General features: G+C 45.6%; 1 protein-coding gene across 1 annotated transcript in view; it reads right to left on the bottom strand.

The window, feature by feature from the left end:
* Nucleotides 1-12,136, bottom strand: part of LOC122927160 (protein unc-13 homolog A-like) — a 2,447,183-nt gene that overhangs the window by 660,065 nt on the left and 1,774,982 nt on the right. The window contains 1 exon segment of the mRNA XM_044278759.1: nt 3,191-3,280. Coding sequence (XP_044134694.1) covers nt 3,191-3,280 — 90 coding nt within the window.

Raw genomic sequence — 12,136 nt, 5'->3', positions numbered from 1 at the left:
CGGCTCATGGGTTTCCGTCTTCCACCTCAGCCCTTGCACATAAAGTCATTAGGTAGTCATTTATGCTTTTTGATGACTTTGCTGGCGGGGTTTTCATGGGCCATCCACCTATACCTGCCCCAGAAGTGACAGAAATTGAGTGCACAGATGCCCAACCACTAATGTTTGAGAATGAGGACGTGGGAGAACCACTGCAGCACGTCTCTGATGATGATAAAACACAGGTGTCAACCACTGAGTCTTTCTGCAGTGTGCAGACGGGCCAGGAGGGCAGGGGTGAGTAGAGGGTGGAAGATGATGTGGAGGACGATAACGTCCTAGACCTTGCATGGCATCCAGGTGTGCAGTTCGAAAGGAAGTCATGCAGAGCCAGCCGCACAGCAAAAGAGGAAGCGGCCTCCCCCCCCCCCCCAACCAGTATGCCTGCCACTGCCCAACTCGCCAAGAGACATAGCACACCAAAGCTATGCAGGAGGAGTTCCCTGGCGTGGAAGTGTCTGTGAAAGTCATGAATAAAAATAAAAAAATTAGGAACACCTAAGTGTTGTGGGAGTGAAAATTCTTCTGTGGAGTGTGTCTGTGACAATGTGTGGCAATTTTAAAAATTTAGAACACCCCTTTATTATCTGTCTTGCTGTAGTAGGAGAAAAAATATTTTAATATATAGTCCCCAGATAGGGGACGTATGAGATCTTAAACAGAGACAAAAATTTTTACCAAGTTTTAACCCAGGACATACAAGCGCCAATCTGTCATGCCGTGGCCATTAGCAACCTGACACACAGTTAACGGACACATGGAAAAAAAAATACAGAAACAGTGTTGGCTTCCTCCCCATGGCTGCAGACATGCCTGCCTATGGCTGATTGAGGGGGAGAGAACCACCCTGGGCTGCCCCCCCAGCTCACCTTCCATTGTGAAAGTTCTCTCCCCAATACTATTTTTTGGCCAGCGATGGGGGCATGGCTTTATGGAGCTGGGGCGTGGTTTAGCAGTTTCGGGGGCATGGCCAGTGAGGTCCAGCTTTCTGGGGTGAAGCCAGTGGCCACCCTAGCTCTGGGCGCTGCTGTCGCTGCTCCCGAGATCCTGATCTTCCTGCCACACTGTGCTGTGAGCTGACGTTGCACAGCATGCGGTCACAGAGCACGCCAATATCCTCACACTGTGCGCAGGTCACTGCACAGCATGCGGCCGTCAAAGACCAGGAACTGGTGAGTACAGAGCCATCACAGGGAGCACTGCATTAACAGCTTCCCAGTCCTCCTATATTAATGAGCGCTTCAATAATGAGGGGGGACAATAATATTTTCACTTTGTTGGAATCTGGGCTATTGAAGACCTTTGACCAAGGCTACAGAGAGACTATAAAACTACTCCTGAAAGTGTGGGCCACAATCAGGACATGGTTGAAGGTTAAGGGTTCACTTATATTTACGCCTCTTTGGCATAATTTCTATTTACAAGGGCTGGATGAAATTGCAGCTGACACATTTTGGCAGAAGAATAACATTTTATATATTTCACAGGTAGTTAAAGATAGAGAAATTAAACCTTTTATAGAAATGACACATATTATAAAAAATCTTTCATGGTTTAGGTATTTTCAATTGCGCTCTGTATTATCTAGTTTGGATGATAAGCGGCTGTTGGATATAGATGATCTATCGTTTTTGAATGATTGGGTAGGGGGTACACTTTCTAGAATAAAAATTTCCAATATATATAAGTTATTACTAAAGACACGGTTTAGTGATATACACTCACCAGGACAAAAAGCGTGGGAGGTGGATTGTCCGAATTTACAAATAGAAGGGTGGGAGAATATTTTTGGGAATTTATCTTCATTATCCCAGAACTTCAACCATGTTCTAATACAATTCTATATTTGTCACAGATTATATATTACTCCCTTGTGGATGAATAAATGTGGGTTAAGAGATTCGTCCAACTGTCCCAAATGTGACACTGTAGGAGCGGACTTTCTCCATATGATATGGACTTGTCCAGAACTTATAAATTATTGGAATAGTATCAATAATTGTATTATGTATAAACTAAAAATTCAAATTCCTTTTGAACCACAAGTATTTGTTCTTAATGATCTTTCCAAACTAAAAAATCACAAGTATCAAAAGATTTTCCTGAGCAGAATACTGATGTTGGCTAGAGTTCTGATCAGTCGGACCTGGTTTGCCCGTTCCACTCCAGACATAAATACATGGATAAACTTAACTGATAAGGTAAAGAACTATGAGAAAATTATATATAAACGGAGGGAAACTGAGTACCAGTGGAGTAGGATATGGGACGGTTGGAGGGTTTGATTAGCTGAGGTCAGGTTGTTTCATATTTGGGGGTCCTACTTTGACGCACCACAATTTGGGGGGGAGGGAGGGGAGGGTTTTCTAAATGCTATGAAAAGACGAGTTGAATATATTTATGTTTATATATAATTAGTTGGGTCACTAAGAATTGAGAGATTGTAAAAATCTTATTTATTGTAAATGTTTTGTATTTTGCCCAATAAATTTTTTGAAAGCAAGTGAAAAAAAAAAAAAATAAAAAAAAAAAAATAATGAGGGGGGACAATTAGTGCTTTGGGAAGAAAAAAAGTGTGTCTTACAGGGCTAAAAACATGGTACATACACACAGTGAATCAGTTGTTGCAATAATAAGAATTCCACCATTATTCCTATTCAATTAGGCCATGGATGTCAAGTAACTCTTTTAACTGAATGCCAAAGATAACTTGGTGCATGTGTATGGTTGGGGGAGGGGGGGGGGGGGGGTGCATATTAATGGACAGAGTTTGCTCTTTTTTTTTTTTTTTTTTTTTTTTTTTTTTTAGCTATGCAATGCAGGCACTTGAGATCTGGGTCTGCCTCCTGGAAGCAGCAAACACCTATGTAGGTCTGAATGTCCAGAAAATAAGAGCATGTGCAGATTGCTCATGGATGTGTAGAATCATGTGACACTCCATCTCCTGACATGTTATGGATAAGAGCTGCCTGTTGTTGGAGAAGGAAAAAAGTCTGAACTAGGGGGAGTGGATATCCAGACAAAGAAAATGGTGCATTAATATACTGCATATCTGTCAACTGCTCCGCCTTCTATGTGTTATAAAAGACCCAACATACAGTTGCCAGCCCCTTTAATGTTTAATAGCTTTCTTGGCATGATGACACATTACCACTTTCTCTTCATTCTTCTCTTTGGAGCAATGTGAAGCAAAGTCTTTGGAGATTATCTCTGCATACTGAAGGAGGATGTTACTGATTGTCTAGACAAAGTGCAAGAAAAAAGTAATCAATGTTATTAAAATGCTCATACTTCAGAGGAGAGAATTACATCTATAATCAGAAAGCTCTGCAAGAGTGTAACAAAAAGGCTACTACCCTTAATTTTTATACAGTTCTACAGAATTAGAGCAATTTTAACATTGTAGAAGTGTGAAAGCACATTTAAAATAATGAGTGAAAAATTTGTGCTGTAGAAACAGTAAAAAAGAAATGTGTGTATATGAAAAGATGGCATAAAGTTTGTAGATGTTGTCCAGTTATTTTTTTCCAATGTACTCATTTCCTTATTGGGATCTGTGATGAAAGCTATGCTTACCTGCACCCCGCCACCCTGTTCAGGCTCTGAGGCTGTCTTAACTGGACCTTCTGCTCCCCATATGTAAACTTCATGCAAGGAAGTGTCCCCATTAGTGTTGGGCGAGCATGCTCGGCCGAACACCATTTTCACTCGAGCATCGCGATGCTCGGAACATCGCGGTGTTTGGCCAAACACCTTGTGTGCTGGAGCGCAATGCTCGAGTCTCCTCCCCGCATGTTTGTTGGCTGCTATGCAGCCAATAAACATGCAGGGAAGTACTGGTCCTCACTGCAATACCGTACGCTGGCCGGAACGTGCCATCGGGTGCTATGTAGCAGTCTTAGGCCTTATGCACACGACCATAGTTCTGGTCTGCATCCGAGCTGCGGGTGCGGACCCATTCACTTCAATGGGACCGCATAAGATGCGGCCAGCACTCTGTGTGCTGTCCGCATCCGTTGCTCCATTCCAAGGCCCCGCAAAAAAAATATAGCATGACCTATTCTTGTCCGTTTTGTGGACAAGAATAGGCATGTCTACAATGGGCTGCCCGTTCCGTTCTGCAAATTACGGAAGGCACACGGGCGGCTTCCGTTTCTTGCGGATCCACGGTTTGCGGACCGCAAAAAATGGCAGTGCCGTGTGCATGTAGCCTTAGTCAGGGAGAGCTGCAGCAGAAGGGACAGATAGTGTAGGTACAGGAATTGTTTAGTGTTGAAAGGTGTTAGAGACCCAAAAGTCCTTTTAAGGACTATTGTTTTATCTGGCTGCAATATATATTATTAGCGCAACCTGCGCTAAATTGCGTGCAATTGTTTGGCTGCTGCTGACAGTGACACAACCTCTGCTACATCTGTTGTGTTACATTAGAGCATCCTAAACATCTGTGATATTCAGCGCAATTGTTTGGCCCTGGTGACAGCGACATTACCTGTGCTACATCTTCTGTATAGTGTTTGCACATCCTAAATATCTGTGACATTCAGTCTAATTAATTTGCGCATACACTTACAAAACCTGCGCTACTGTACGTGTGACATACTTGCAAGTATATATACCATTTAATATGCTCAAGGCGAGCAGTAAGGGACGGAAAAGTGGCCGTGCTGCTGATGGTACACGCAGAGGCCGTGGCCCTGGGCGCAGTGAAACTGTGCCTGCTGCCAGAGCACAAGAAACACACTCATCCACGAAACCTAGCTTCATGTCCCAGTTTGCAGGGCGGCGCAGGACACCACTCTCCAAGTCACACCAGTGCGACCAGGTGGTCGGTTGGATCGCAGCAGATAATGTTTCCAGTCGATTAAGCACCACCCTGTCTTCCACAAAGTCCAGTCTCAGTAGCCAAGAGTCTCGTCAACAGAATCCTCACCCTGATCCTTCTTCCTCCCACCATGGAGAGTCTTGGCAAACAAGTGATCCCACACTAAGATATTCCGAGGAGCTCTGTTTAACGCCATTCCTTGATTTGGGCCTCTCGCCAAGCCCGCTTGAAGAGGGACATGAGGAGGTCTTGTGCACTGATTCCCAAACTCTTGAGACTTCACAGTCAGAAGAAGATGACGGTGGGGAAAAGCAATTAGTGTTTCACAAGGTGAATGATGATGATGAGACACAGTTGCCAATAAGTCAACCTCGATTAGTGTCTCAAGAGGTTCATGATGAGGATGAGACACAGTTGTCAATAAGTGAGGTTCTTGTTAGGTCGACAAGTCAAAAGGATGACCAGAGTGAAGTGGATGATGAGATCGTTGACCCAACCTGGGAGGTGGCAAGCCGAGCGAGAACAGAGTACAGAGGGGGAAGGATCCGCAGAACTACAACAGGCTTGAAGAGGCAGTGGGGTGGCAAAAGGGAGAAGGCGGGCCACACCAAACAGACCTGCAACTGTTCCCCGGAGCATACCCTTGCGGAAATCTCCCTTGCCATGGGGTAGGTATTCCACAGTCTGGCGCTTTTTTGAGGAAAATGTGGATGATAAAAGAATTCTCATTTGCAACCTGTGACGTACCAAAATGAGCAGGGGGGTGAACACTAGCAACCTCACCAGCATGATCCGCCACATGGCATCAAAACACCCTAATAGGTGGGCTGAACGCCTGGGTTTACAATCAGTGTCTGCGGGTCACACCACAGCCTCCTCTTCCCCTGTGTTATGTGCTGGCTAATCCCCTGTCCAAGACGCAGGCCCAGATGCCTCCCGCCCTGCACCTGGACCTTCGCAAGCACCATCAGCTAGCACTTAAACTTCTGTGTCCCAGCATAGCCTACAGTCGTGGCCAAAAGTTTTGAGAATTACATAAATATTGGAAATTGGAAAAGTTGCTGCTGAAGTTTTTATAATAACAATTTGCATATACTCCAGAATGTTATGAAGAGTGATCAGAAGAATTGCATAGTCCTTCTTTGCTATGAACATTAACTTAATCCCCCAAAAAACTTTCCACTACATTTCATTGCTGTCATTAAAGGACCTGCTGAGATCATTTCAGTAATCGTCTTGTTAACTCAGGTGAGAATGTTGACGAGCACGAGGCTGGAGATCATTATGTGAGGCTGATTGGGTTAAAATGGCAGACTTGACCTGTTAAAAGGAGGGTGATGCTTGAAATCATTGTTTTTCCATTGTTAACCATGGTGACCTGCAAAGAAACGTGTGCAGCCATCATTGCATTGCATAAAAATGGCTTCACGGGCAAGAATATTGTGGCTATTAAGATTGCACCTCAATCAACAATTTATAGGATCATCAAGAACTTCAAGGAAAGAGGTTCAATTCTTGTTAAGAAGGCTTCAGGGCGTCCAAGAAAGTCCAGCAAGCGCCAGGATCGTCTCCTAAAGAGGATTCCGCTGCGGGATCAGAGTGCCACCAGTGCAGAGCTTGCTCAGGAATGGCAGCAGGCAGGTGTGAGCGCATCTGCATGCAGAGTGAGGCGAAGACTTTTGGAAGATGGCCTGGTGTCAAGAAGGGCAGCAAAGAAGCCACTTCTCTCCAAAAAAAACATCAGGGACAGATTGATCTTCTGCAGAAAATATGGTGAATGGACTGCTGAGGACATATTCTCCGATGAAGCCTCTTTCCGATTGTTTGGGTCATCAGGAAAAAGGCTTGTCCGGAGAAGAAAAGGTGAGCGCTACCATCAGTCCTGTGTCATGCCAACAGTAAAGCATCCTGAGACACCCTCCAACAGCAACTTCTTCCAACAATCCAACAACAGTTTAGTGAAGAACAATGCATTTTCCAGCACGATGGAGCACCGTGCCATAAGGCAAAAGTGATAACGAAGTGGCTCGGGGGCCAAAATGTTGACATTTTGGGTCCATGGCCTGGAAACTCCCCAGATCTTAATCCCATTGAGAACTTGTGGTCAATCCTCAAGAGGCGGGTGGACAAACAAAAACCCACTAATTCTGACAAACTCCAAGAATTGATTATAAAAGAATGGGTTGCTATCAGTCAGGAATTGGCCCAGAAGTTTATTGAGAGCATGCCCAGTCGAATTGCAGAGGTCCTGAAAAAGAAGGGCCAACACTGCAAATACTGACTCTTTGCATAAATGTCATGTAATTGTTGATAAAAGCCTTTGAAACATATGAAGTGCGTGTAATTATATTTCATTACATCACAGAAACAACTGAAACAAAGATCTAAAAGCAGTTTAGCAGTAAACTTTGTGAAAACTAATATTTGTGTCATTCTCAAATTTTTTGGCCACGACTGTACAGATGTTCATACTCCAGGCCTTTGAACGAAAGTGCAAATACCGAGCCACCCACCCACAGGCCATAGCACTAATTGAGCACCTTTTCAAATTGCTAGTCCTGGAAATGTTGCCATTAAGGCTTGTGGACACTAAGGCTTTCCGCAGCCTGATGGCGGCGGCTGTCCCTCGTTACTCAGTCCCCAGCCTCCACTATTTTTCATGGTGTGCCATCCCCGCCTTACACCAGAATGTGTCCCGTAACATCACCCGTGCCCTGACCAAAGCAGTTATTGGGAAGGTCCACTTAACGACTGACACATGGACAAGTGCTTTTGGCTAGGGACGCTACTTTTCCCTGACGGCACACTGGGTGAACGTTGCTAGCGACGCTAAGGATTGCGGGCCCTACTTATATCTTCTCCTCCTCCACCTCCTCCTCTAATTCCACCTCTGAATTCTCATCTTGCAGCACCAGTCAGACATCACTCAGTAGCTGGAAGCAGTGTAACACTGCAGTGGGGAAGTGGCAACAGGCCGTGCTGAAACTAATTTGCTTAGGTGACAAGCAGCACACCGCCGCAGAGCTGTGGCAGGGTATAAGGGACCAGATTGAGCTGTGGCTCTCGCCACTCAACCTACAACCAGGCATGGTTGTGTCTGACAATAGTCGTAACACTTGGTGGTGGCTTTGGAGCTCGGCAAGCTCACAAACATACCATGCCTAGCCCACGTGTTCAACTTGGTGGTTCAGCGGCTTCTCAAAACCTACCCCAATTTGCCTGAACTTGCGCCGTGCGTGTGCCCATTTCCAAAAGTCATCTACAGCTGCCGCCGGTCTGTCAACGCTGCAGCAGCGCTTGCAATTGCCAGCTCACCAACTGTTGTGCGATGTGAGCACGCACTGGAACTCCACGTTCCACATGTTGGCCAAGCTTTGTGAGCAGCAGAGGGCAGCAGTGGAATACCAGCTTTCTACTCAGCTTTCACTTTTCACAAGCGACGAGTGGGCATGGATGTCTGACCTCTGTGAGGTTTTTACGCAACTTTAAGTAATCAACACAGATAGTACGCGGCAATGTGTCTACTCAAAAGCTTGCTGCTCACAAAAAAGGCAAACGCTTTGCATGTAGAAGAGGTGGAAATGGGGGAAGCTAGACCACCCTCCGTTCGTCTTACCAGGGATTATTACCTGCAAGAAGCACACAGACAGCTGGGAGACACCTCTGTTTACTCCAAGCTTGGGAATGATCCCACTCCTGCGATTCAAGTACAACTATGTGAATTGCTAACACGTTACATTGAGGTTGACAGTGACAGGACCTTTATCGAAATTCCTGGACTGGCTCTTGAGACCGCTCTTGTTAATTGCGCCTACATATTTGCGTGACACCAATGCCTTTCTGGAAGCGCTGAAGGAGTTCCAGTGGCAGGAAGATTTTAATTTGGTGCCCCTTGATGTGGAAAGCCTCTACACCCGTATACCACATGGGGAGGGTGTTCAGGCTGTCATTAAGGTTTTGAGCAAAACTGACAAGAGCGCTATCTATTGTACCTTTGTCCGGGAAGCACTTAATTTTGTGCTTAGTAATAATGTGTTCACTTTTGGGGGATGCTGGTACAAGCAGATCTATGGTACGGCCATGGGGACACCAGTGTCCTGCACATTCGCTAATTTTATACTTGGCGGTCTTTGAAGACCGCTATGTTTTTTCCACCTCAAACCCATATTTGCAACATATTAAGCAGTCTTTACACTATGTGGATGATGTCTTTATGGTATGGCAGGGTTCGAAGCTGGTGTGTGAGGAGTTTGTCCAGTTTTCAAATGATCATACCAAAATGAATATGAAATTCACATTAAACTTTGGGGGCACCATATTGGATTTCCTCGATGTTCGTGTGATAATTGATGAGGGCACTCTCACCACCACCGGTTTCCGAAAACCTACTGCCACTAATTCACTGCTCCATTATGACCGTTGTCATCCACGTAGCGTAAAGCAGGCGGTCCCTTATGGACAGTTCATATGCTTGAAACATATTAATAGCACAGAAGCAGGGTATAGAAAGCAGGCCCAGGAGGTTACCTGGAATCAGAACTGGATGCATCTTTAGAGAGAGCAGGCAAATTCACACAGGGTGAATTACTAAAGAAGAGTAATTTTAATAATTCTGGAGAAAGGGTCACAAACAGGTTTGCATTTGCCTTAGCGGACATTATCAGACAGGTGGTATGCAAAAACTGGAACATCCTCAAGAATGAGGAGGGGCTCCAGGATTTAACACAAAATAAACCACTTGCTTTTAAAAGGTGCCACACTATAAAGGACAAGTTAGTGAGAAGTAGGCTCAAGGAAAATAAAACCAGTAATTGGCTTACTGAACGTTTACCAATAGGAAATTACAAATGTGGGGATTGTTCCTTTTGCCAATATATCTATCAGGGCAAATACTTTATTTTTTGCAGGTATTAAGCATACAGTAAAGCAATTTGCTACATTTAGGACAAAATATGTGGTTTACCTGGTGTTGTGCTCCTGTGTGTCTTTCTACATAGGGAAGACTATTCGCCCTATATATGAGAAATTCAGGGAGCACATAAACTCAGTAAGGTCAGGCAAAGGTTGCCCCAGAGGGAGGCGGAGTGGATTATCTGCACTGCTGCTATGGGTACCCTGGGACTAAATGATTGCAACGATTTAAGTGTCTTTTTATACAGCTAGAGGGTTATGCATGCGATACATGCATCTCCATTGTCAGGGAATATATTGTTCTTACCCGCCTCGTTCCAATCTTGGATGAGGATGTTTTAGCGTCCGTGGTTGCCTAGACAACATGGACGCATTTAAATGAGAGCATAGGAAGCGCGACTAGGTCAGAGGCCAGAAGAAACGCAGGTGCGCGAAATGGCCGTCGCCAGCTGATCACTCAGTGCTCTCACGCTTTTGTCCGCCTCAGCCCTTGTTACCTTTTCTTCAAGTGAAATAAAGAAGCATTTTACTGCAATTGGTGAGGGCCGCTATTATTTCTTTTCTTTGGATCGTACCCTCCGTTCGTCTTCTCAGCAAGAATTGGATGATGATGATGAGGAGTGGGAGCATGGATGGGCCGAAGAGGAGGAAGAGGATGAGGAGATTGAGAGTCCTCTTCCTGATGAGGACAGCAAAGTTTTGTCTGTTGGGACTCTGACACACATGGCTGACTTTATGTTATGCTGCCTTTCCCGTGACCCTTGCGTTATACACATTTTGGACAACACCGATTACTGGTTGTTCACCCTTCTCAACCCTCACTACAAAGAGAACTTCTCAGCTCTCATTCCTGTGGTGGAGAGGACTAGCAAAATGGTGCAATACCAGAAGGTCCTTGTGGAAAAATTGCTCCAAAATTTCCAGCTGACAACGCTGGCGGCATAATACGTAGTTCCTCTGGCAACCGAGGAGGAGAGGGGAGGGGAACACACAGCAGTTCCAACAGAGGCAGGGCAAAACTCTCCAAGGCCTAGGACAGTTTCATGCCAGCCCGCCAGCACCTTCACCCTGATGCGCGGCCTAGTGTCACAAGGAGGGAAAAGTTTTGGAGGATGATGGAGGAGTACTTATGCAGACCGTGTCAGCGTCCTTAGTGATCCCTCTGTGCCTTACAACTATTAGGTATTGAAGCTGGACACGTGGCACGAACTGGCGCTTTACGCCTTGGAGGTGCTGGCCTGCTCTGCCGCCAGCATTTTGTCAGAGCGGGTATTTAGTGCTGCTGGTGACATAATAACTGATAAGCGCATCCGCCTGTCAACTGAAAATGCTGACAGGTTGACTCAAAATGAACAAGGCCTGGATTGCCCCTAACTTCTCCACTCCCACCAGAGGAAAGCGCCTGAACATAAAGGCACTTTAAATGTGGCTTTATGGTGTTTTGAATACACTGTATTCCCATGCACCCCTTCCACCACAAAAAAATGGTATATGGTTCAATCTTCCTTCATCATATCAAAATGCTTATTAGGCTGCCCTCGCTTTTAGTGGGTCACCAGCAGGCCCTCGCCACTAATGTTTTAGATGGTCAGATCAGCAGCAGGCCCTCGCCCCTAATGTTTTAGAGGGTCCGCTCAGCAGCAGACCCTCATCCCTAATGTTTTAGAGGGTCATATCAGCAGCAGACCCTCGCCCCTAATTTTTTTGGGGGTCAGCTCATCAGCAGATCCTCACCCCTAAGGTTTAAAATGGTCAGATCAGCAGCAGGCCCTCGCCCCTAATGTTTTAGAGGGTCAGCTCAGCAGCAGACCCTCACCCCTAATGTTTTAGAGGGTCACCAGCAGGCCCTCGCCCATTATGTTTTAGATGGTCAGCTCAGCAGCAGACCCTCACCCCTAATGTTTTAGAGGGTCCGCTCAGCAGCAGACCCTCACCCCTAATGTTTTAGAGGGTCATATCAGCAGCAGACCCTCACCCCTAATTTTTTGGGGGGTCAGCTCATCAGCAGATCCTCACCCCTAAGGTTTTAAATGGTCGGATCAGCAGCAGGCCCTCGCCCCTAATGTTTGAGGGTCACCAGCAGGCCCTCGCCCATTATGTTTTAGATGGTCAGCTCAGCAGCAGGCCCTCGCCCCTAATGTTTTAGAGGGTCAGATTAGCAGCAGGCTCTTGCTCCAAATGTTTTTGAGGGTTACCAGCAGGCCATCAATCATCATTTTTAAAGGGTGTGTATGATGCCCTCTTTTATGTGTAACAAATAGTGTTTTTTGGAGTCCCGGTTCCTTGTAATTTTTATTAGCCCTTTCACTTAGTGCATAGGCTTTATGAGTGTAGGATATAAAGGTTGTATCAGAGTGCCTCTTC

Source organism: Bufo gargarizans, chromosome 1 (genome assembly GCF_014858855.1).
Source record: "Bufo gargarizans isolate SCDJY-AF-19 chromosome 1, ASM1485885v1, whole genome shotgun sequence".
Lineage (NCBI taxonomy): Eukaryota > Metazoa > Chordata > Amphibia > Anura > Bufonidae > Bufo > Bufo gargarizans.
The sequence above is the reverse complement of the archived record's forward strand: the minus strand, read 5'-3'. Positions and strand labels throughout refer to the sequence as shown.